Source organism: Denticeps clupeoides, chromosome 8 (genome assembly GCF_900700375.1).
Source record: "Denticeps clupeoides chromosome 8, fDenClu1.1, whole genome shotgun sequence".
Classification (NCBI taxonomy): Eukaryota; Metazoa; Chordata; class Actinopteri; order Clupeiformes; family Denticipitidae; genus Denticeps; species Denticeps clupeoides.
The window spans coordinates 13,987,279-14,014,485 of NC_041714.1; the positions used below are offsets into that span (position 1 = coordinate 13,987,279).

The window sequence follows — 27,207 nt, forward strand, 5'->3', positions numbered from 1 at the left end:
ACGTGCCACTGAGGAGCCACTGAGCAAAGCACCGTCCCCACACACTGCTCCCCGGGCGCCTGTCATGGCTGCCCACTGCTCACTCAACGTGATGGGTTAAATGTAGAGGACAAATTTCACTGTGTGCACCGTGTGCTGTGTTGTTATGTATCACAAGTGACAATCACTTCACTTTAATGAGCCTTTGAGAACTCCTGGTCCTGGGCTACAGTTTTGGGGGTCAATATATGTTTAGGACAGTAGAATACCCTTCACCCATCAGAATTAAAGCGCTGATGTTGACATCCACTGACATCCCTGTGTACAAGGAATTTAGAGAATGAAGGAGAGCAGAGGGGAATGGCCAATCATGCCTACAAGTTCCTCCCCCTTTTAAAACTTTGATTTATAAAAATATCATTAAACTCAATCTTCTGGGTCCAATTACACACCAGCAAAAAGTTCCTGCACTCCAACATACAGATTTCTAGCAAACAGTAACGAACAGTAACAAAGTTTTTCTAACATGCAACCAAATCAATAAAGCTGTGATGTTTTCCTTATATATAAATAAAAAACTTGGGAGAACCTATGACGCAATAATTTTTTGGAGAGCAAGATTAGATATTTTTTTCCTCTCGTTCTGATATGTAATGCTTTAATGGTCCATGGCACCTTTGCACATATTTGTACAGAGTACTGTAGACTAATTGGTGAATGGAAGTGCTCCTAGACAGCTCCTGGGCTCTAAAGTTTTAAATCGATGCTCCGTCATTGGATGAGCGTTCATTGTCTCAAACGTCTCTGAGCTGCTTGAAAGCTGTTTGGGTTCTGTGATAGTGCCACACTGAAACGAATAAAACTCAGTTCTGTTTTCTGATTTAAACCCCTGTCTGGTCGATTTCTTGATCTTTGAATGTGGGAGCCCATTTCTATCAAGTGAAGCTCGATTGTAACCTCATTCTTCTCGTTATTTCTGTGTAAAACTGATGCAGTAGTCAGTGTGTTTCAGGCTTAGGGCTTTGGATAGTTCAGCAGCTACTCTTAGCTGCCCCACCATCTCTGGGGTTTGATTCGTGGCTTTTTGGCAGGTGTGTGGGTGTCTAGATGAAGTCCCCTCTCCTGATCTATGGTGATTAGACATTGTCACAATCCTCTGCTATAGGCCTTGATTGTTGCTCTCGCAGGATGGGGTGATGGATTTCTTGAGCAGGCGCAGTCGTGACTGAAAGGTGAGGTCGAGTCTCGGGTGACATATTTGACGCAATCCATAATTCGAGAAATGGAATTCATGCGGTAAAGTGATGCATTTTCAGTTCAGACAGGTCTGCGCCATAATTAATAAATGAACAGATGCATTTACATGTTAATTAATGCATCATCAATATTCATGATGGTCCCTTAAGAAGAAGTCCCTGTGTTTTTTAATCTGACATTTTGAAGGCATGTCATTTAAACAGTCCAAGTAGCTCTACTGAAATGAATATGCCGGTGACAGTTAGAGTCTGTCTAGCTTCTTCGTAGGGTGCTGTTGGGATACCAGAATGGGTGTTGGATGCGTCAGAACTGACAGAACATCCTCCTTGACAGATTTGTTTTACAAAAAGTGGTATATACTCTTATATATACACTTGCATGCTTGAGAGTTTTGTCGGTCTCATTAGACCTTTGGCTCTTTTGATGCTGTTCTATTACAGGCGTGCCAACCAGAATCTGTACTGACCAACTTGAAAATCTATTTTTTTATACAGAAATAAATAATGAGTTAACAAAGTCGACGTGAATGGTAGAAACAGAAGAAAATATTATTCCTTCAATGTATAGCTCAGATTTTAATGTAAAATCTTTTCAACCATTGGTATCACCTCTACATTGCAAAAAGGGAGAATCACTCACTCCCTTCTTCCTCCTGCCAGATACATACTCAACATTTCTCATTTGGAGACCCGAGTCCAGACCCAGAAAACCTTTTCCTCAAGGGGTCTTCGTGAGACCTCACTGCTATTGCAGAAGCGGCGATATGCCAAAAACCTCTGAGCACCAGCCAATCACGGCAATTCCCCCATGGCGGCTGCCGAACGTAATTGTTCTTTGAGGTGATCTGGAATGCACTGGAGCGAGGAAGACTTGCATAATTATTATCATCCTCAGTTGGGGAATTTAACTCCTACCCATGTAACCAGATCCATAGCCATTCCATATCTCTATGCTGTTCTCCGAGGTTCTAAACAGCCCTCAAACTGTAGCTATTTATTTCCCAGAAGACTCATGAATGCTTCTCCCACCAAGTTAATCTCCTGGATTCGTCAATAAAAGGGTGCAGTTTATGTAGCATCAGTGTTTTTAGTGCTCTTTGTTCTAATTTAACCAGTTCCTCTCAGTTCCTCCCTGCTTCTCCTCGTCTCTGACCTGTCTGGTGATCATTTACTGAAGAGGCGAGAGCTACATTCACTAGTGCGCTGCGCTTCTTCTCAAGGTTGAGCTGGACACATCGAGTGGAAATCTCCATTGTGCTGAGAAGCCGGACTTTATTGCAATTCAGATACGGGTGTCTGGTGTTTATCAATGAATCTCCCTGACCTGCCAGCACCATACAAAAGCTGCTTTAGTCAGTATTCACACTGCAACCTCGTCTCCGGTATTTGTTAAATGAGCGAACAAGCACGCCGGTGTTATTACATGTTCGGCCAAGCCTACCGCAGACTGGACTGTAGAATAATGACATGAGTGTGGTGGCTCCATATTCTCATTATAACACATGTATCCTACACTCACCAGAACTGTTCTTGAAACCTGCTCTTAACCATAATGCACTGCCATTCAAGCCTGCCGTCCATGCCCTACATTTTCCTGTTTTACGCCACACCTAGCAACAGGGTTGCCAGATATGACTGATTGTTTTTTAGGCCAATAAACATTCAAACCCTGTCCCAAATTATAATATTTACCCCTTTGTTCAGCACAATAAATGCCATAGTTGTTAGATCACTGTAGCATACATTAAAGTTACAGGCAGAGAACTGCAACAAGTAGCCTAATTTTTCTTATAGCCACATGAGAGTCACTAGATACTAAGCACAAGTTCAACACTAGGTCATCAATAATGTAAACAAACTGATATCATGATATGACTATCATTTAAATTTTGAGTTTTCTGACCAAATATTCTTAATAATATGTACAGATTATGTGAACAGTAAAATGATAATTTAATCCAAATACAGACATATTACTTGATGGTTTTGTACAATAATGCATTAAAAAACATTTAGTCTACATTGTCATACTCACTAATTTTATGAAAATCACAACTATCCATATATCACTAATCACAAGTGGTAAGGAAGGTAAAATGAAAAACATGTACATTATTGTGATAAAGCTAGGCATCACAAAATATCCATAATATACCGAACCTTTCTGTCATTGTGTTATTCTTCATGGGCTAACATCAGTTTGTGCATTCTGTAAAATGAGTATTAGCAACAATAAGTGTGAGAGTTTGTGTCTGTGTTTCTATTATGAATGAGGATGAATAGGCGTGAGAAGTGCCATAATGTGTGTGGTGCAGATGAGAGCTTCAGTAATTAATGCATTCATCCCCATTAAACGCCTCACAACCACATGACCTTTCATGAGTCAGAAAATCATTTTGCCAGTTAAACACAAGGAATCCTCTCTGAGCTGTCTATAAATACTGTGCCGTGGTTCTTTTCTTTTCTTCTACATTCCCATCTAGAGCCATGCAACCAAAGAGTGAAACTAATGCAACTAATTAAATAATTTTTTTTAAATGTCACCATTTGAAATATAACACCATCTTGAATATGATTGTTAAATAATATGGAATTAGGTTGTTGCCGGGCCTGTTTGCCACAGGGTATTTTTTTTGGACGCTGGGAATCAGCGGGGGTCCAGGGACCTCCGGTTCCACCTGGATGGCGGCGGACATCCATCGCCAGGCTCGGAGCAGGCCGGCGGTGATGAAGCGCCGCTCACCTGAAGGTGACCCTCTCTCTGGATCCGCCGCTGCCAGGCCTGCATGTCAGTTCCTGGATGGGCGACATGGTCTATTAACCACTTTAATGATGACCACTGCTGGCCAGCGGAGGCGCCGCCCCCTTTCCACCTCGTTTTTTTTCTCTCCTCTATATTTGTGGGGTTTGAGCAGGTTTCAGTCTCTGCAGCACGATGCACACGGGTTCGGTCTACTCAGACATGCATGTGGCTAGACATCTTGACAGCATCTGAAGGAATAACTCCACCTTGCTCTCTTATCTCTGAGCCTGGCAAGACAGAACAGTGTGGGTGGGAGCTTGAGCCAATGCTGGCTTCCAGACTGGCAAAATTGTTTCAGGTTTAGAGCTCAGATTTTGGGAGAAACGACACATGCATCTTATTTTCAAGTCTGAGTTTAAAACCTAACGGCAGTTCACAGCAAATCGCTTGACGTTGAATTGAAGCTGCGGGTCTTAAAACAGACTTAAAGCCTTTAAGGTGTTCCCACAATGAATTCCGAAGCTCCATATACACAAATCTGTAACAAACAGGGATCCTTGACCCCCACCCGAGACTATCAGGCTCAGGCTTTGTACCAAACACTGAAGAGCTGGTTCTGCTTTATCTGCATGCAAACGGCACGTACAAGTGCTGTTCTACTCCTACAATGATAATAAAAATAAAAAAAAAAGTGGTCAGGCGGCTTGTGTTCCCGGTGTTTCTTCTACTCCTCGGCTACAGCGCCACTGGAGAAACAAATCAGAGGGAAGCACTCAAAAATGGAAATGCGAGCGTCGTGAGCGCGCCGCATTAAGAGCCCTTTCATTCTTAGACAAAAGCGCCCAAGACCTTTTGTGTCCTCCGTAGGTGTGAATATCATTAGCGGCACTTTGAGCTCGCACCGCCGCCGCCGCAGCACTTCACACCGTCCCGGTGAAAAATAAAACGTATGGAAATCAGGAGGCGGCGTGACTAATATCTGGCGGTTGGAGCTCGGCGTGGATGTCTGCAGTGCGCATGCTCCTGCAAAGTGCCCTATTATACGCTTATCAATGACTCTGGCTCGCCTTTGATCTCTCATTTTAGCTGCCGAGGTTCCTTTTTTATACAAGAAAAAAAGAAAAGTGCCTTGGAGGAGTTTTATTCGCCTGATGCCGCTCCTTTTTTTTTTTAAAGGTCCCCAATTCTGAAAATTTCACTTGGTGGGATAATTTAACATTAATACTTGCTCCATTAGGCTGTTTATGTCCTGAAGTGGCTAGAAATTGAGATAGGTGTAAAGCGTGCTTCGGTCATTCTGCTTTGCCGCTCAGATCTCAAATTTGTCCCCTTTATGTCGTCATAAGGGGAAGCGTTACCTCCCCTTTTTCATGTCCGACCAGAGAATTTCCCACCCCTCCCCTAAAAACTCATTCCTGACTGTTATGGCTTGAAAACGTGCGAAGCATTGCGGTTGCTTGGTGAATAGATGTGAAAATGAGCACAAATTAATTATTTTAGTTCCGTCACACAAGACTGAAACGCAGACATGACTTCCTGGTTGTGCCAAACAGGCAGTGTTGATGACGTCATTTCCGTGAATGCTCGCACACTTCTATAGGCCGCTCTCGTCCTCGTCCCGCCTCTCTTATCCTCATTAGCATTTTAAGATACTCACACAGAAATGGTGCGTCATGGGGAAGTCTCATTGTGGTACTGGTTAAAAGTTGCTGTAATTCTGCACCATGGATGAATTTCGGAAAGATACTTCAGAGATTGTATACGGGGACCACAAACCTTTAATAAACACACAAAGAACAGCGTGGTGCTCGTAATGCCCCCGACCCCCTCACTAATCTCCCTCTCTTGAGTTTGGTGCCAGTGGGGCGCTGGATCAAAGTGCCAGGCTGGCTCTGTAGAAGTGTCCCGGAGTGGTCCGCAGGGTGATCGCACGTCCTCGCCGTCTGCCCTGTCCTTGGTCTGAGGGGCCGCAGGGACCCATCTGAAGGGCCCTGCTCAAAATTACAGCACAGGCTTGCTGCCTTCCGTCCTTCCTGGGACCCTTTCTTTCAAACCTAGTGGGACCATCACTGCAGGAGTCTAGGAGCGTCTAGACAGAGGACAGCAGGTCATCACAATTCACAACTATAAAACAAAAATAAGAAACAAGGTAAATGCCAAATGTTAGGCATAAACCATTCCATTGGTTTAGAACGTAACCATATTCGAGTGGTGCACTATTTTACAATCATTCAATAAATGTCTCACTTTTTTATCCATTTTATCAATTTTTTTGCAATATGGGTAATAAAGACTGACAGTAGTAAGTGCTTCACAACAAGCTGGATATTTTTAGTTCTTTGTAGACTCTTATTTAATTTCTTCAATCTCATCCCAGCAGTCAAGCAGTGCTGGAGGATCAGAGGGAGCACCAGTTCACCCATTAGAATGCAAGAATAAACACTGATAGTTTTTACATTTACACTTACAGCATTTATCAGATGCTCAGTATTTACAGGGACAGTCCCTCCCTGGAGACACTCAGGGTTTAGTGTCTTGCTCAGGGACACAGTGATAATAAATGGGATTTGAACCTGGGTCTTCTGGTTAAAAAATAAACAGATGTAAAGGAGAAGTTCCTACTTGATAGGTATCTGTATGTTGGAGAGGAGGAACTAACTACCCACCCTGTGTATAAGCGGTAATAGGAGCGTAGAGAAGGAAGGGAAAAGCGTGAAGGAGGGCTGCGCTACACCTGGGCTTGTGACATATTGACAGGAAAGGCTGTAGACTGAGAAAGAAGGGTGTGTGAGAGCTGTCAGTCATACTTATAGGCTCCTCCACTTTTTAAATTTTGTTCATTAAAGTTCATCTTCTGGATGTCAAATATAATTACACATCAACAAAAAGTGCTGGGTGGGTAGTTAGTTCCTCCTCTCCAACATACAGACACCTCCCAAGCAGGAACTTCCCCTTTACATCTGTTTATTTTTGAAAGGCATCAGTGATGCAACACGCACCAGGAAAATATGAGCCATAGTAATATTTACTGTCACCATATAAATGTTTAATTACTCCATGCATTACTAGTTATTTGCTTTAGTTCATTTAACCCCTGTTCCGTGAATGCGTGTGTCAGGATTGGCTCCAGGTGATTCAGTGACAGCTGAAGCCAATTCTGACAGCCTTTAAACGTCTGTAACTCCGCCCCTTCTGCAGCGGTGACATTTTAGTGGACTCAGTTTATTGAACTCTGTTGTGAACTTTGAGTGAAGGTATGCATCTTGAGTTCTGGCAATCGTCACAAGCCTGCGGGTTTGTTTAAGTTGATCCCCTTTATTTCCCGTTTCAGCCATCGTGCTGGTGTTTATTTGTGTTCTTTTATTATTTCCCCGTCAGCTCGCCGGCGTGACAGCGTGAGTCCACTTTTTACCAGAAATGTATAGTGGACTGTGGTTTTACGACTTCCATGCTTCCCCGCTTTCATGCTTGCAATGTGAGTAATTGCGGTGAGGTAATGTGGCCCCGGGTGCAACATGCTGTACAGACGCGAATAGCAGTCATCACAACACACGTGCATAACAGGAACACAACAAATACTCCAAATAGACATTACACACTGAATATAGAAGCACAAATAAGGCATGAATTGAATGCATGAGAAAGGAAGTGGCCAGTTGTAGATGGCGTTAGTTTTCTGTTCTGCCCTCTTTCTGCTTGGAACATGTGTGCATTAGCCTGCGTCTGGGGATTTAAGGTTCATTTATCCTCGCCGCTGTGGCTTGCCATGCACCAGATTGGTTTCATTTAAGGATCAAGTTTATTAATGCTAATATTCCTCTGGTCCTGACCCTGAATCCTTCTCCAGTCAATTAGTGCCGCGGTTCCCGCCCCGTGGCCCCCGTAGATTTATAAGCTTGCGTAGCCCTCTGCCTTACTACACAAAGACGTTGCTGAGGTCTGCACCGGTCCCCTCTGGCAATGTCTGGCTCTGCAAGATTTGTTTCTGGCCACTAATGGAAGAAATGTAGTAACAGCAACTCGTCATTTCCACCACCCGATGAATAAGAAGTGGAGAATTTACCTCCAACACGTCGTTGCCTTTGCGGCTTGAAGGACTTGGTAGAAAACGAGAATTGAACACACCATTGTGTAATTCATGCCCTTGAGAAATTCTGTGTGTGTGTGTGTGTGTGTGTGTGTGTGTGTGTGTGTGTGTGTGTGTGTGTGTGTGGTGTGTGTGTGTGTGTGTGTATATATATATATATATATATATATATATATATATATATATATATATATATATAAAAGATATTAAGGGTTTCACATTATGCCAGTGCCATACGTGAGGCCATTTCCACGCCTGGGGAGCGAACAGGCGCAGCAGGCAGAACTTTGTAGGAGCCGATTTCGGCGGCAGCATGTAATTAAGATCACAAGTCGGAGTTTCTGGGGTGACGGAGGTGAATCGGGCTTGCCTCGGCCCTCGTCAGAGAACCGGAATCGTCCCGCCCGCTCCGAATCCAGCCGGCCAGTCACGTCTGATGTTAGCATTTAACATTATCATTAGCGCTGATCTCCAGACCCGTCTCGAGAGGAACATCCTCCCCCGACAGCCGCCCTTTGTCCCACATTATCATTCTGGCTCGGGCTAAAAATACGCCCTGGACCCGCTCCAGCTGCGTTCGGCACAGAATGCCCTTCCCCTCCGACGCCCGAACAGCTACCTGCCCGGCAGCGTGGGCTGCAGCCAGGTAACCGTCGACCGTCAAAACCGCTTCGACTATTAATACTAGTACTAGGGTTCAAATATTGGGTTAGGATTTGCCTTGCATTGACCCAAAAGCAGGATGGACCCAGTTTTGTTTGGAGAAGCCGTGCCACGTAAATCTCCCCACTGATTTGTTGCTGCTTTTTACATGCGTTTGCTTGTGGCCAACAAAAAAAGTTAAAATTTTATCCAGTTATGCATTGGTTGCCCTGCACAAGCGGACATGTGCTTCTGCATTTCAGCACTGCAAACATGTGGCGTCATTGAAAATAATTGAAATATGAAGTGAAAAGATGTGGGCACGTCAATTTCAACATATTGTCACACCCAACACTGTTTTCATCTAACATACTCCTTTTTTAACATTCCTTTTCTATAATAATTTGATATTTAATTATTTACTACCTCTACCAGTTCCATGGTCCATTCGACACATTCAGATATTGAAATGGTTGGTCCTTCCCATAAATCCATGCACATCCTAGACTTCTTGGGATTGGCTGGGATCCAGTTTTTTAATAATAAAAAAAAGCCAGTCAATTAGCAGTAGCGTGCATGATGGTCTCTAACGTGAGTCAGATGTTAAAGCCCGCAATGTGTGGACATGTTGATATCAGTCATGACTCTAGACTCTAGTGGGAAAGTGAGAGGAATTGTGGCTGAGCTCTTCATTTTTAATAACGAACACCTCTGTAACGAGCTATATTTGATCCGAGTGGTAATGAAGCGCGAGCAGATTGAGGCTGATGAGACTGAGAGACTCCCCGGTTCCACAGATCTGCCTTTTCTTTATCTGTCACGGAGGACTCGGCGCTTCGCCAGTCATTACCGCGGCCAAACATGCAGGTCGTAATACGAGTCAATTACCCTCCTCTCCGAATGACTGCGGAGAGGAGGAAAAAAAAAAAACTTCCCTCCTTTTATCCACTTCCTGAGCATATTTTCATACCGCAAAAATTATTTCACATCACGACGGCTAATGAGCCGGTGCACAGTCTTACCGGAATGCCACAGCGGCCGGCGTAGAACGAATTTTCCCTCGATTGTTTCTCTTTTTTCTCTAGTAGAGCAGAGACGGAACGTTCATTATGCCAAGTCACCGCTTTTCCCCACCTTGCATAATACCTCGGCACCTTAGCATTTTGACACAGGGCCGCCTTTGAACCTCGTTTGATATGTCGCTTTTGAACTCTTGAAGGACTCCTTGAAAAGAGGTGAGTGTTTAATTAGCCACCTTACACAGAGGGGGATTGTGGGAGTCAGAATGTAGAAAGGGCGGCCCAGCGGCCCGTCGGTGACGGGACACGTCGCTAACGCTGATTTATAGATAGAAAGGCACATAATGTAATCTGGAAAAGGGCCCCTTCATTATTATTTAATGCTTCATTTAGAACCTCCGAAGATCCATGTGTTCCTTTTCAGAATGTCCCAAATCATGTCTTCTCATCTAGAAGGAACATGGAGTCAAATTGGGCCCTTTTTTCCGAAGTTATATGTGATGAATAATGAAGGGTTCTACCAAACATCTGAAACATATAATTGTTTTTATCAGAAGCAGATTGTGTGTCTTACAAGACTGAAAAAGGAGTTTAAGTTAGAGTCGGGGGTCAGGTTCATTAATGTAACAGCATTGATGTCTTAGAAATAAACTACCAACCAGCCCTTTTTGTTGTTGTGTGATTATTTCTGACACCCAAAAGATGAACTTTAAAAATACGATATATAAGATACAAAAAATCTTTATTGTCATTGTCACTTCTCAAGGAACATCGAAATTTAAAACATGTTTTATTACGATTTAAAAGGGGAGGAGAGTGTAAGCTTGATTGAAAGCTTTCACACGGATGATTTGATATTATGAGGTGATATCTTTAAGGGGTGTTTCAAATATTGTAATATTCTAAATGTCTACATGATGCATTATGAATGAGCTATTGATGTCATGATCAGAGTTATGAAGTCTTCTGCAGTTTTCTCTGTGACTCAGTGAACATTTCCCCGAGCCCTGAGCTGAGAACGTGTCGAGGCGGCGTAACACCCAACAATCGCGGGCAGAATCTGCCGCCGCTTTGATGTTCCTGCTGTCTACCTGTAATATCCATATTCCCTCCCGCGTTCCTCGTAGCTTGTCGCTGAGCCGTGATCACAGCGCAGCTTCATTACTTTGGCTTCGGGATGCGGCGCAGTTCAAATGCAACGCTTTCCCTGGAATTTTCCCTGAGTGTGTCTGTGGCGGGATGATTTCATTTCCTCGCCGTCCTGCCTCCTCTAAAATAATGTGTCCAAATATGAAAACACATGCCGGCGCCATGTAAAAGCCATATATATAACACACAAATTGTGTTCCTTGATGTTACAGCATTTCCGTTGTTGCCAGACTTCCATCTTCTCCCATTTCTCGCCGCTCTCCGCTCTCCATGGTCACCGAGTGACCACGCCCACCACCAACACAAACATGCAGATTATCAATATTTTGATTTTCAGTCAAATGGTTCCTTTTGGCCGAGTTTTCCAATTGGTTGTGAGGAATAAATGTAATTAAAGAAAAAGGTCAAACGGAAATCACGATGGAAAAGTTCAGAGTGTTGACCGTACGCAAGCGCAAAGATCCTGGTCTGGACACGTTGCAATAAAATGTTGAGGCAGATATGAGAGCAGGGAGTCCATTATCCAGATTTGTGAGACTGAAGGCCAGCCTCTGGAGCCCGGCAGATAAACACAGAACCGCACTCGGGCAAAAGAGCCTTCATCCTGCCAGCACAAACAAAGCAATCAATATGATACATTTTTAAAGTGTGTGTGTGTGTGTGTGTGTGTGTGTGACCTGCCAACAATCTGTGAGCCTTTCCAGAAATGCCTTCAACTTCAAGTAAGAGCTATCTTGACATCTGTAGCACCACATGCAGGACACACACGCGAACACACACACACACTCCCTGTTGGGCTTGTGTTCCGCTCTCACGTTGTTGTGTGTGATATGAACTACAGAACGAGAAGCCTGCAGCGGCATCTGTTGAGAGCGTTTTTTTTTTTTTTTTTTACTTCATTTCTTATTCATGATGTCATTGTGCAATTCACTCTTCAGAGTCGTGACGAGTGGAGGTGCAGTAAAAATGACCGCTGTTATGGTGCGCTCTGGGCCTGGTGGCTGTATGTAGTGATAATGCTGATTTTATATTTCCTGAATGGTAAACAGGAGAAGTGTAAAAACAACCCTGTCTACTAAAGCAGTAAAATGTGGCTGCATGCTGTATGAAAATGTTATGCACGCATATTCACTATAAATTAAATGATTAAATTTGCTTGTACAAATAGTAATCAACAGATGCACATCCGGAAAAGCACTTTATTAACAGTTCTATTCAACCACGGCATGCCATGGGTGTCCAATATTTTTGATCAACCAGTCAAACCCTTGATCATGATAAGATCACTGCCTTGTGTGAATTTAGATATTTTATTAAACAGAAAATACTGCTAATTTAACGTTAATGTCAACCAATAATCAACACTAACAAATCTTCCATCTGATAATTTAGTTCATTAACAGGATTTGTAGTTGCCTAGCAACATCAGAAAGAGGACTTTTTGGTGCCGAGTGTCATAAGCTTGTGAATGTCTGTGTGTGTGTTTGTATTTAGTACCCACTAGGTAAGTGTGCTCTGTTTGAGCTCAAAGCCTCTCCTCCTCCCACCCGGCTGTCGTATCAGTTCTTTGATGGTCCAGGTCAGGCTCCTCTTTCGGCTGGAGGGGAAAGATAGTCTGAGTGTCCCTCCTGAACCCAGTACACCAAAAGGACAGATCTGAGCAAGAGATCCCTTGTTCAGACTTCAGACATCTGTTTCCCAGATCATGGATGAATGGAGGTGAGATTCCATCTGCAGATGATGTCTCAAAAGGTAGTTTTAGAAACAACTTTTGGTTACTTTGAATGCTAATTTGCTGCGTTGTCAATATCAATTAATTGGAGACGCTGCAGAATATGATCATAAATTTAAATAGATAAACACCAGTTCACACATTAAAGGTATACAAATGTTTGAATTCTGTAATAATGTAACATCACCAAATGTTAATGTATATATAATGTGGGGCAAAAAATCATTGTGCAGTAAATAAGTATATGTCACCTCAATACACTGTAGCTGGTATTTTGGCTCATTCTTCCATGCAGATCTTCTCAAGAGCTTTGATGTTTTGGGGCTGTCGCTAGTACAGATTGAGGTCTGGAGACTGGTTAGGCCACTCCAAAAGCTTATAATGCTTTTTACGTAGTCACTCCTTTGATGCCTGGGCAGTGTGTTTGGGACCATTGTCTTGCTGGAATATCCAGCCACGTTTCATCTTCAACGCTTTCACTGACGGAAGGACGTTTTTGCACAAAATCTCATGATACATGGCCCCATTCATTTTTCCTTTATACAGATCAGTTGTCCTGTCCCTAAAGCATAATGTTTCCAGCCCCATGCAGCACAGTGGGTATGGTGTTCTTGAGATGCGACTCAGATGGTCTCATCTGACCAATGAAATTCTCCCAATCCTCTCCTGGATTATCCAAATGGTCTTTGGCTAACTTTAGATGGGCCTGAACATGTGCTGTCTTAAACAGAGGGACCTTTTGAGTGCTGCAGGATTTTAACCCATCACTACGTGTGTTACTAATAGTAACCTTGGTTACTGTTGTCCCAGCTCTCTTCAGGTCATTGATCAGCCAGGTCTGTGAGGGCCAAAATTCTTGTTTGTTCATAGGTGCTAAATACTTATTTTTATACAAAATGTGTTTATTATTATGCAAATTAATTCTTTAAAAATCATACGGCATGATTTCCGGGAATATTTGAACATTCTGTCGCTTAAGTTGGAAGCGTACCTATGAAAAAAATTCCAGACCTCTCTCATCTTTTAAGTAGGACAACAAGAATCGTTGGCTGCCAAATACTTTTTTGCCCCACTGTATGTCACATTCTGGTTCACTGACAGAAGCAAAAATGATATCTATATGTCTATTCTATATATAGTTTAGTAGAATTTTCTGTAACGGTTTTATAATAATTCTATACACATACACACACACACACATATATATATATATATATATATGTGTGTGTGTGTGTGTGTGTGTGTGTGTGTGAATTAGCTCTGTCCAATTAACAGACACTTTTTGAGCCCGGAGTACCACTCATTTAAAAACTGACTTAGATACATGTATATATTTGTGCATGTGTGGAAATTAGATTTTTATTCTTATGTTAAATTGGAATAAAAAAGATGACATTACCATGACATTCATGCCAATGATGAGTATATATGACAGAGAATATATTTTTCCATTTTTTTGAGGAAAAACTGAACAACAACTCTGGGGATGACAGGAGTGTTCTGTGGTCATATATTTTACGCGTATTAATACATTTCCTGAGGTACACAAATATAAACAGGTCTGAGTAAACCGCTGTCATGCTGTGCGGTTTCACTGCTAATAAGCAGCGCATTATCCTCCTCGTATTTTCTGTTGCGTCCGTTATTTTTTGCTTGTGTGAATAATTGATACCTGTGATGTAGGTATCGAGGTGAATGGTGTGCTGAGTGTGTCGTTCTCTGTGGTGGATCTGTGTTGACTTCGGCGACTCTCTTAAATACGTCATCCTCATTCTTGGCCCTCGTTTGATTTATGTCGCCGCTCTCCATCAGCAAACAGGCTCCCGGGTGGAGGGCAGAGGGTCAGCGCCTCCTGTGCATTTCACAGCATGCTTCCACGGCAGCCGCGGGGCTCGGCCACTGTCCTGGACTGGAGGGGATGACAACTCCTCCCCTTCACCAGGACTGAAATAGACCGTTCTGAAAACCAGGCCACTTGTATTATATCTCTCTGTCAATCTGTATTCTATCTCTGTTCGTTTGTCCGTCTGTTCTGCATCTGTCTATCTGTCTGTACGTATGATTGTCAGTATTTCGCTAGTTTTTGTCTGTGTGTCTTTGATGTGTCTATATTATAGTCTACATATGAAAGTGAAAGTGATTGTCATTGTGATACACAGCACATGGTGACACAATGAAATGTGTCCTCTGCTTTTAACCGTGACCCTTAGTGAGCAGTGGTGCCCGGGGAGCAGTGTGTGGGGATGGTGCTTTGCTCAGTGGCACCTCGGTGGTTCGTAATTCGATCCGGCAGCACTCTGATTATGGTGCTGCTTCCTTAGCTGCTAGGCCACCACTGCCCCATGTCCGTCTGGTCATCTGTCCGTCTCCAGTTTGCTGCCGCTGTCTGTCTATTCAGCCTCTCTGTCTCTTTCTGAGTTCTATTTCTGTCTGTCTGTCCACTGATGTACTGAAGGTCTGTTGTTCTGTCTGTTTCCTCCGTCTGTCTGTCTGTATGCATTCATATGTCTGTCAGTGTTTTCTGTCTGTCTGTGTCCTGTATCTGTCTGGTTATCTGTTTCCAGTTTGCTGCGCCTGTCTGGCTTCTCCGTGTGTTTGTCTCTGTCTGAATTCTATATTTGTCTGTCTGTCCATTGATGAACTGTCTGCCTGTTTTTCTGTCACGTCTGCCTATCTTTATGTGTCCATCTGTCTGCCTGTTTTACTGTCTGTCTGTCTGTGTCCCGTCTGTGCTCCAATTTAAGTGATTGATTAAGGCGGAGCCACTTTGATAGTATAATTTCCCCAGTGACCAATTTCCCCACGCGTCCTGATCTGGGTGAACCAGGCACCGACAAGTCGGCGTGGGCCTGCGTCACCTTGCGGCCGGGCGTGCTGATTTGCTCCTAATGAAGCGACAGACTGGAAATAATAACCCAAACCAGGGATCATAAGTCACACGTGAAGTGCAACGATGTCAGGCGCGTTAATTAACTCGGGAGCAGCATATAAATATGCCCACACATCGTGTAAACAGAGGCGCGCCGGCAGCGCCGCACTGGCGTAACTGTGTCAGGCCTAATCAGGCGGCCTTTGCCAGCTCCCCGCAAGCAGTCGACGCTGAGTCAGCGCACCGAAACGTGAAACTGCTGAGCGGTGGAGGCTACTTCCAGGATTTATAAGCACGGGATGATCACCCCGAGACACATTCTGGTCCACAATTCAGCCTCCATTCGGGCTGAACGATTATATGATTGTGATCACTGATCGTGATGAACTTCAGGTCGATTACCATGATCGCTTTCAGCGTATTTGTGCCACAACTGCCAGTCCGAGTCTACCACTTCCAGTGCCACTTCCGTTTGTGGCCGTATGCTCACAGGTACTAGTCACGTGGCATCAAGTAGTCCAATCAACCAATCATTTTAACTCGCACGTGACAATACAGCTGATCGGCTGTTACTAATACTTTTGTACATTCTGCTGCATGCAGCGCAAGGTGACAGACCCACAGTTCAGCTGGGCAAGGTATAGTTGCTTATGGCCATTATTATACATTATTGAAGAATGGTGCTGAATATTGTAAAGGTGTGTTGTTTTACTGTATATGCTGGTAAACAGTTTAATCTGTACATTTCCCAACTTCTAATGGAAATATACACATTCTTATTTTTCCTATATTTATTTGGTAACAACCCCTGTTTTTGTTTTTGCTTTGTTTTATATATTATTTTATTATTATTATATATTCTTCATTTATTATATCACTCAATATGGGAAAATATAGTGAGATACTTTTTTTGCCATATTTCCCAGCCCTAAGCCCCCATAGTCAATAATCAATCAGCAGACGTGTCTATACTGCTTTTTAAAGCCAAGGAAGGAGAACTTTATTGATCTGGGCCGGTGGCCTGTGAGTTTTTGTCGTGCCGCTTTTGCTCACACTAGGCGGCCGCCAAGGGCCTGTCTAAAATAAAAAAAACCCTTTTGATCCACAGCGTGCATTTCGCCACAGCTCGGAGGCTTCACATTGGGACATTTTACCTGTAAAAGTGATTACCTAATGCATTCCCCTCCCGCCAATCCATACTCTTTAATGGATTAACCTGGCAATAAACTAAAGCAAAAAAAAAAAAAAAAACGGGAAGGGTTTTAATTGATTATGCGGCTGCAGTGTCATGGTTGTCCCACTTGTGTCAAGTTTGTTAATCTGGATTAAATATAACCTGCAGATACCCAGGAGTTCATGGACTTGAATAAAGATGGTAAACATTATAATTTGTCACGCTACCCAGAAGAACAGGACTTGAGTGACGATATTTTCACTTCCATTTCTGCCCCTTGGTAGACAGCGCAGAAAAAGAATCCATGTGCTTCTGTAAGCCCTTCTTTTATTAATGTCTCTGGTTTTAATTTGATCTTAATCTCAGAGAATGTGGTAAGTGGTGGGATAAGTGCGGCCTTCCTGGAATAATCGTGATTTATTAATTTTCCTCCCCAGCCCACAACTGCAGTTGCCATGTGAGGCTTTTATGACCAAGAGGTGGAAACGCAATATCCATTATTGCTCACAGAATCACCATTCTGAGACAATTAGCCAAATGAGTGCTGATGACAGGGGGTCCACACCGTGTTTAGGGGGATCTAGGAATATCCGCCACTCGCCGGATCAGTCATTAGTCATTTCATTCGTCTCAGCTGTTCATCTTCATCTCATCTCATCTCTATTCACCTTGTTTCATTCTTCATTCATGCTCACAAAGATTCTGTGTATGGACTTTCTTCCCCCCTTCGTGGACTGTTTTGGGCGGCAGTCCACGGGTACTGTCAAGATCCAGTCTGGAAGGGGCAACTCATGTTCGTTTCACGTTTGTCCTGTGTTGCCAAGTTTCCTGATTGTATTGTGTGTATTGGTCCTCGTTCCATGCCATGTCCAGCCATCGTGACAGTTTACTTTCTGCAATAACATCCAGTTGGTCGGTGCATGACGTTTCTCCATTCAGGGGGAATGGGAAGTGCCTCTGTTGATGCCTTTGTGTGAGCGCAAAATTACGACCTGAGCCTCTTGCCCACACTTATCTCTGCAGTAGTTTAAATTATTATAGCAAGCTTTGCACTCTTAAGAATTAGTTGTGATCAATTGCGATGAATCAGTTAATACTTCTTAAACCCGTTGAAAGCCTATATAAAAGTGGATAAATACGATGTATTGATGGATGGTAAAGTTTAGAACCCATGCTTGCTTTACAGTCCGCAACCCCACTGAAGTGAACTCCCAGCTTGGCGAGTCGCTCCGCTCTGTGGAAGTGAGGGCTGTGAGCCCAGAGCTCTAAAAATGGCCTTCCTTCAGCACGCATTATCAGCCCCGGTTTATGTCAGAGTAAAGACACGTGTCTTCAAAGGTCAAGGATTCGGTAAGAGGCAGGGCTGAAATATTGATGCTGACAGCTGGAACTTTACCGTAATGAAAGGAAACCAGAGAGAAAACGCGGAACTGGCCCAGGCCGCTAGGCCGGGGAATGAAAGGGAGCGGTGCGAGATGAAAAGGGCAAAAACCAATGCCGGGTTTGCCAAGGACACGTTTGCAGTTTGATGTTCTAATTGCGTCTTTAGCTCAGTTTCGGCACGTAATCGCGCTCATTACGACACCCCTCCACCAAAGCCTCGTCTGCCTCGTGCGAACAACCTCCGGCAACCTTTGATTTGTACAGCTGTCACCTGAAATCAGATCGGCGCGCTGCCTTTGTACTTTGTTTTCCTGCAATATCCTGTCAACACAGCGTTTACTGCAATTAGGCCGATCTTTGTATCACACACAAGCTGAAAGCATTTCGACACGGGCGAGATGCGTTTTTAGGGTGCCACCTCACGCAGGGTCAATCTAAGGAAAGGTGTGTACCCCTGCAGATTGTGATGTTTCTCTACCCTTTATTTCTTTTTTTGCATTGGTATTGTGCTATATGTGAATCCAAACAGGCAAAGCAGTAGTGATATTGTCATTTGTCATTGTATTACGGTGCTGCAGCCGGCACGGCCTGTGATGAATGCGCCTTTAAAACCCGCATTCAGCTGCTAGCGGAGATGAATGGGAGCTCGGAATAAATCCTTCCTCTTTACTGTTTATTAATATGCTTTAAAAGATGAATGTAAAGCAGCCCTGTGCTGTGCAGAAGTTAAGACTAATGATTGGAGTTTTGTCTCTAAACCCTCGTTTAATACCCGTGAGTAATGCATGCATCGCAACAAACGGAGGGGACAAAACTATTGCGGAAGCGCGGCACGCACCCAGACCAGTGGCGGCGGCCAGACGGTGCCACTTCACTGACCGGAGATCTATGATACTGCAATGTTATCAGCCACATCTCAAGCCACTTCTCAATTTCCCTTTGGGATCAGCAAAGTAGCCATCCTGATGGAATTGTACTTATCAGCCACGTCCCCCTCTGGGCTTAGCCCCTCCTATCACAATGCAATAACAATTCATCAGTACTTTCACTTTTTATTGGCAGGAATGAAAACACATATCATTTTATACCGTGTATTTTGTGTATTGTATATCGTTGTTGTTCGCTCACATAATGATTCTGATATACTATATTGCTATTTCTTTTCAGTAGTTGCCAGCTTTAAAATACATTTAATATGTTTTGTTAACTATAATAATCAATTCTACTAGACTGTCGATTACATTTTATTATCAATAATTAATAAATGAAGCATACATGTTATTTTTTCTTCTAAATTATGGTAAAAAAGAAATGTAGCAGTTTGTAAGTTTCATTTTTTACCCTAATTGGACCTCCCATTTTTCAATATCTAAAGATTGCATATTGTCTATTCTGGTCATATAGTTTACCTCAACTTAAGCATTTTGTTGAGTTTAAGCTTTGTGTCATAAATTCAGGGCATTTTGTTAGCATCTGAAAATGCTTTCATAGGCCATGAATGTTGCACAAATATGTTTGTGAAAATAAGGTAGAACACTATCATGTTAGAATCAGACATATAGTTTTTTTTTTTTTTTTGCTAAAAATGAAACCAAATTGATCTTTTTTGTGTCTTTTGTAATATCTTCCAGACTGTTCATAACATAGGGGTTTTAGCATACAAAGTATACAGTTTGTGTTGGAAGGTGTATGTGCAATGTGAAGCCTTGGTCCTTGAAATTGCACTTTCCACAGTTCACTTTTTACAGACTTTTCAGGCAAATTCAAGCCATCAGAACTCTATGATAAGTCCACATTCTACAATTACTGAGGCCAGAATTAAACCATTGAAAATTTGTACAGCCTACCTTAAATACTTAAATCTCCAAAATCATTGAATACATTGAATGACCCAGTAAGTATAATCATCTGTATAGCATATCTATAGGAGTTCATTGGATGACACCCGAACAACGGGGAAGTAAGTGACAAGAGTGCTCTGCTTCCTTTCGTGTGCATTTATAGCTGTCCCACATCCCTCCCTAGCCCCCATGTGTCATCCATCTCCATACTGTACTCATATTCACTCATGCTATTAATGGAATTAGGATAATTGGAGGGAACTGTTCCCCACATTTGGACCGGTCTTGACACATTTTAAAGCCATGGCCCAGACTCACAAGTTGCTGGGATGCCTCTCCTGCAGAAAAAGTCGACTCGATTCCGTCGGGGGCTCGACCTCGGTCCTGGGATGGATCAATCCGGATCATTATGATATTCATGAGTGAGGAATTGCTATGCACTGGGCCTGTGCATCAGCCCACTGATGTACAACTCCCTGAGGCAAGTGCTCAGCCAGATATGGCCACGCTCAAAAATGGCCGCCACTTCAGCAGCCATCACGGTAATTGGCTCGCCGCTAGTTGAAAGCCTTCCCGCTTTCTTTGAAATCACTGGGTACGTGAACTAATTAGGAATTAAATTGAGTCTTGTCTTTTTTTATGAGGTTTGTTCCACGTAATTGAAATGCAAGGTGTGATCTATGTCTTATGCAAAAGGCATGAAGCTCAGTTGCAAGGCAGGTCGCCTGGTCCAAAAGTTGAAATATCTCTAGAGCTACCTAGAAGCTAACGTGATATTTCAGCCAACAAGCTTGCTATGAAAAACTATGGAGCCCCAGATATGACATCGAGAAAAAGAAAAGAGAATTTTTGGCGGGATCTCGCAAAAGATTACTACCTAAGGTAGTTCCATACACGTCTGGGCTCGTTTGCCTGGTTGGACGAATCTGGGTAAAAGGTTAACTGGACGATGGTGTCATGCTAGTAAAGCTGTAAAAGTCTTTCATTTTAGCCTGCATTAGTGGAATTGACTCTCTAGCTGTAGAGACCCTGATGACATCATTTCACAACTACCTCCCTCCTGTTGAGAGATCAGCAAGGCTCTCCAGGGCAAACTGGAGGACTGTGATTAAGTTTAACCATCTCCAACATTGTGTTAAAAACCACACCAACACTGAAAAAATCCTGAAGAAAAATTGTGCACCGGTTCTTCTGTTATGTGTTGGCAAATTTCATATTTGCTTTAATGCTGAAATTGGACTCAACAGAAGGCCTGTTGCACACATCTATGGAGCTACCCTTGAAGTACCATGCACTTACAGTTTCTATCCAGAATAGAAACATCCTCTCCAGTAAGTACTTTATATGACCTTATAAAAAAACTTTTGCGATATCTCATGAAACCTTTGTGAGATCTCGCAAAAACTTTGCAAGATTCCGCAAAAAGAAAATAATTTTTTTTTTTCCAATGTCACATCTGGGGCTCCATAGAAAACTGAGTTTATTATTTAGTTTTTCCAAACATCTTCATTTAGCATTATGATTCAGCAACCATTTCAGTAGCTTTATTGTCATTGAATAATGGTTTAATGATTTAATTTGCTACTTAATGTGCTACTCCAGTTCAGTGCTGTAAATCTAAAAGACAACAATACAATAATAATAATAACAATCATTATTATTATATTTAAATGAAATATTTAAAACATATTAAAAGAAGGAATGAGCATTTCAAGCAAAATACAATTCTGTTCAGTAGGCTAATAATTTTCTATGCTTTTAATTTATAAATCCAATGAAAAAGGATTTAGCCCATTTCTGCTGTGCATATTATGAACTCTTGTCATTCAACTCTTGGATTTCAGTATATTGTTATTAACTGTGCCATTAATATTCACAATTTATCTCTAATCATTAACAGTAAGCCTCGTGTGATTCTGTGATGTATTGAGCTCTGGGATGACTTTGGTGTTAAATGTCATGGCCCTTGTTCAAGATCCCTGCTGGCAGGAATGTAATAATGCTATATTGGATAAGTGTCAGTCTGCAGCCATAACATCTATGTGCTGGGTTTTATTGTTTGATAAAATATATGTACAGTATGGGAGCCAAAGGCCTGTCAGGCTGTGAAGAAACAGATACACGAGGGACATGAGAGTTTGGGTTTAAATTTGGCATGTTTTTGCCGAGTTCACCCGAAAAGTATTTGCATTATTTGAACTTGTCTACAGGCTGAATTATTATTTATGTCATGTTTCAATATATGGGAACCGCTGGAGCTCTCTAACAATCCTTATCCTCTCTTCCAGGCCTTCCCATGCATATCAACTGGAATTTATGGTGAGAATACATTTTCCCTTTCTTTTTGTGCATGCATATGTGAAAGAATTGTTGCATGTAGTAATGTAGTGATACATGTAGTGATTGTCGACAGTTGATTTATGAACACTATATTCCATTTCTGATGGTACATCATCATAAATTCTATATTCCATGTTCTGCAAAAGCCTTACGTTAACTCCTTGGTGCATCTTTGATATTATAATAAACTAAGAGAGTGACTTTGGGGAGCTTTCGCTGTGCACCAGCCTGGTGCCGGTGCCGGGCAGAGGGCATGTTGCAGTGTGTTGGTAAAATAATGGCCTTTGACTGCGGGCCCCACACTTCACAGGCCACCGAATTAAACAGACCACTCGATAAATAAACCGCTTATCTCCGAGCACAACCGCCTCTCCGGCACTGATTAATTGCCGAGATGATCTCAGAGAACTGGGCCAAATAGAATTCCAATAGGGCGAGAATGTTCGCACGCATCATTATCCAGAAGTTAATAACCTGGAGGCTCTTCTGATGCACCGCCGCACGATCTCTCTGACATTCGGGCATCTTCATGCACAAGGTGAAAATTTGGTCGTGGCATTTTTGTTCTCTCCCACTCTCGATCTCTGAGCTGTCTGACCTCGACTGTGCGAATGCGTCGGCTGCACAATACCAGCACGTTCTCAGCCTGTGCCGTGGAAATAGAGATCCGTCATGGCGGATAATGATAACAGACACTGGGCCGGCTCAGTCCAGCCTGACAGATGATGCCGGAGTCAGGTAGTGGTGCGTTTGGAGGGGCTGCGGCGTTGTTGGGTGGGGAGCCGCGGTTGCATAAGAGCGACGGGAGGCCTGAAAAATGAGGCCTCACTCCTGCCTGACAGTCCAATCCCTCAGTCCAGCCCATTAGCCCGAGCAGAAATTCTGTGTGGTTAGCGCGTCAGAGGTACCACCCATAAACAAACTGGCGCCCAGCGCGGGCACCGGGGTCGGACAGTATGATAGAGGTTATTAAGTGCCGTCTGTGTAGCCCATCAATCAACGCCACACGACCCGGGTTCAAACGGATTATTCCTTCCAGAGGGGAGACACCTTTCAATGTCTTACAAGATCAGGGCTGATAGTCGAGCCGGAGCCAAACCGCCCAGGCTGATAGAGGTCGCTCCGTCTTTCCTGCTCGCTTTTAAAAAGAAAGGGGGGGGAAAAATGCAGCTGTCCGTGCTCAGCTCGCATAACTAAGTGCATGCAAAAATAAAAACATGCCAGCCTGAGGGTAGAAATGTAATTAATTCTAGATGCATTAAAAGAAACACACTCAGACTCTGATTCTTATTAATGATAAAAAAAAAAATAGATGAATGTAGGGATGTACCCCGGAGACACGGGTTTCTTTCTCCATAGCGGCTTCATCACAGGGACCTAAAGAATGTAATTACGTTCTGAGTGACTGTATTGTATGTCACACACACATAGAAGTGCACTGGGGACCTGTTTAATTCATTTCTGACATGGTGGGATCAGTCATGTCTGTAATGGCCTCGGCCCTGTGTTGCAGCAGGGTGCTGACACTGACCCAGAGCAGTGAAGATGACAGACCGATGCATTATGCTATGCCTGCAGTAAGAAAAAAAACAGGGTGTAAGCGGGTATTCAAAACCAATTTTGTGTTGTATTAACACACCTATATATAGTTTCTCCCCAATATTAGCCTATTTGTCCAAAGACTTTAAGTACAAGGTGTGTAAAATTATTTGCATTTTAGAAGAATTGTTGTATGTAGGCCATGAAAAGGTCAAAGGTCAAGTGTTGCAACCTTAAAATCAATTTACAGTAAAAAGGAGTGTAGCTGAAAGCAGCTGTTACTAATTCATATGTCACTGGGGTCTTAAAAATGTTGAAAATGCATGTGATTGTGTTCCTCTGCAGTGGAGTTAAATCACTGTACATAAGATCATTATGTTTAATAAAGCTATTTGAAAGGACTAGTGGAAACTGGGTCATCAAACTGCGAATATAACTACTGTAGTTAATTCTGTCAGTAAAAGCACATATATGCAGAATAACATCTATACAAAAATGTGCAATGAGTTTATTTTTCCCTTTTTTAATCTTCTAAGACAATGTGAACCATTTAGTCTCAATGGGAGGATTTCAGGAGGACCGAGTCCATTTTAGCTCCCCCATAATTCATACTATGCATATGTAATGAAGGAAGGCATAATTGATCTGACTTACCATTGTTTTATGATAGAGCTCTACCAATGTGAATGTTCTATAATTATGTGTTCTACAGAACCAGGAGATTCGGTATGGATGCGCCCCTCTTATCGCGTGCAGCAGCCGTGAGAGAGAAGTTCTGCATTTTGCTCTGAGGATGCATTGGGATTTTTCTATGTGAAACGTTGCAGAGCTCAGCAGGTTGTAAAGGTGCGGTGCTATGGAGCACCATTGACCTCGTTTCCATATGAAGTAATCCCAACGTGCAGAATGGCGCTCTGGAAACTGTCACCTTTGCCGTGCACCGCGGCTCGCACCGCATTTGTCCCGCGGGTGTGGATTTGCCGATTGTTGACACAGAGGTTTAGCGTGGGTCCGTGCTGGTGGGAGATATGTGGATGTAATCCACACCGGTTCCGGCACGGTCACATTGCGAGCCGCCACCGGTGCGGGGATCAGAGGGGTCAGCCGGCTAAGTGTTTTCACTGGGGGAGCTCTCGCTCCGACTCCTTCCATTGCTGCGTGGGATTAAGGAACAAGCCCTTCATTGGCAACCTTATCTTTTTCCAGCGATGGCTGCCGGCCATCTGTCCTCGATGCCAGGCCTTTAAATCCGTGGATTTACTTTTGTGGAACTTAAGGAGGGAGGGTGTGTGACTGTGGCGGCAAAACTGGGCTCTGTCAGAGGCTGGCAGCCAAGGGGCAACCCTCTCCCGCTGTAGACAAACAGATATGCAAGTGTATTAAGAGTCGGGGCTTCGGCCTGCCAAGTCCAACTGGGTCAAACTGGCCAACTGGGTAGTTAGGTCCTCTCCACCAGGTGAGGTGAAAGTGAAGTGATTGTCATTGCAAAAAACTGCTGCACATCACCCAGTGCACACAGTGAAATGTGTCCTCTGCATTTAACCCATCACCTTGGTGAGCAGTGGGCAGCCATGACAGGCGCCCGGGGAGCAGTGTGTGGGGGCGGTACTTTGCCCAGTGGCACCTTGGTGGTTCGGGATTCAAACCGGCGACCTTCTGGTGACGGGTACGTTCCCTTACCTTCTCGCAACCATGAGTTGTGAAATGCTGTGAATATGTGCTTTTGGTTTTACTTTATTTTCCTGATAAGATGGTGTGGTGGATATAGGACACTTTTGTTATTATCTTCTGTACGTTCCTGAATCCCTTCGCTGCAGTACGGGTTCATTTAAAGGGTACGGGACCGTTCAGCATCGAGCCGCAGCCTGTTGTCATTCACTGACAGACGCAGCAATTATTCCTCCAGCGGTGGGTGAGGAGAGACCCCGACTCGTCCTCCTTCACTCTCAGCCAGGCGGGGAGAGGTCCAAATGATCACCTTCCAGCATCTCCACCTTCGCTCGTACTCCTGCATTCCCCTGCTGTCTTTGCCCTTCTCGTCTCTTCACTTCTCTTCTCTTGTCTTCTCTCTCTCACGCTCTTTTTCTTCTAACTCACCCTGTCATTCAGAGCGAATTCGGTTTAATTTTGTGCTTGGGCGGGCAAATCGTGAGGAAAGAAAGGAAGTGTTGCAACAGTGAAGCCGTGGAGACTTTCTTTCTGCAGGCCTGTAGGTGGGTGAGTGCATTAGTTCCGGAGACTGAGGTGGGACGGGGAGGCTTAATACATAGAGTTTATGTACCAATTCTGTGTAAAGTTGCAGATTTTTGTTTTTTATGTGAATTTGTGGTGTGTTTGTAATTGGAGCAAATTTTGAAAGTACAAATCAGCATAGAAGAATATTGTCCATGTAAATGCTCTAATTGAGACTTTTATCTCATCAGGCCAAGCTGAGTTTTGCATTTTTTGGCAAATATTTCACGGTTAAACTTACAGTGGCAAAGGTCAAGGTCATTCAGGAATGCTTTCAAGGAATTTCTATATTGGATTGAAAATCAAAATTTTGACTCACATTTTGTATTTTGTATATTGTGTATTTTTACATTTAAAGATGCCCTTATCCGGAGTGACTTACAATCAGTAGTTACAGGGACAGTCCTCCCCTGGAGCAACTTAGGGTTAAGTGTCTTGCTCAGGGACAAAATGGTAGTAAGTGTGATTTGAACCTGGGTCTTCTGGTTCATAGGCAAGTGTGTTATCCACTAGGCTACCACCACCCCTCCATTATTTTGAAATGATGGCGTAAAGTCAAAGGTCACTGATAGCTTTGTTGGTTTGTGGAGGTGTACAACCACTAGGAAGTAATTCTGGATTTGTCATTCAAAATTTGTACTTACATTTTTTCTGCTTCAGATTTGTGTTGCTGATATCAAACAATATTATTTCATTCTGAGATCTCAAATATGGAACAATTTAGAGACAGTTTAGAAATGTTGGGAAATCACCGCTAATGTCTGATGGCAGTGAAGAGTAAAGAAAATTCTGTATTGAACTGACCCCAAACCAGCTTTTCCAAAATGAAAATATAAGGAACATATTGGAACATATCTAAAAATTCCTCGCCTGCATTCACTTTCATGCATCTTTGATTTTGATTCTTTTTTCCCCCTCTCCGTCTCACACTCGGTGCCTCCTGATCATTGTCTCCCTCTCCCTCCCTGCTGGAAGCTCTGGTGATGAACTGAGTGAATGTTCAGCAGGAACAGTGGAATACCGGCGGGGTCTTCATCAGGCCCCGTGCACCGCTGAGTTCCCATCACTGCTCACAAAGACAAATCTACTCAGGCCGCTACTATTCCCAGCATAGCGGCGAGCGGAGCCGCTGCGAGGCTCACTCCGCCCGACGCATGGCCTCTGCCGGCTGACAGATTGGGTTTCACTCGCTGCCACAAATGGAGCTGCAGAGGCTACAGAG

At 43.3% G+C, this 27,207-nt stretch overlaps 1 protein-coding gene across 4 annotated transcripts in view; it reads left to right on the forward strand.

The window, feature by feature from the left end:
* macrod2 (mono-ADP ribosylhydrolase 2) overlaps positions 1–27,207 on the forward strand; it is a 416,409-nt gene that overhangs the window by 283,883 nt on the left and 105,319 nt on the right. For all 4 annotated transcript variants that reach the window (XM_028988161.1, XM_028988164.1, XM_028988162.1 and 1 more), the window contains exon 7: positions 22,163–22,193. In XM_028988161.1, coding sequence (XP_028843994.1) covers positions 22,163–22,193 — 31 coding nt within the window. The remainder of the gene's footprint in view (positions 1–22,162; positions 22,194–27,207) is intronic.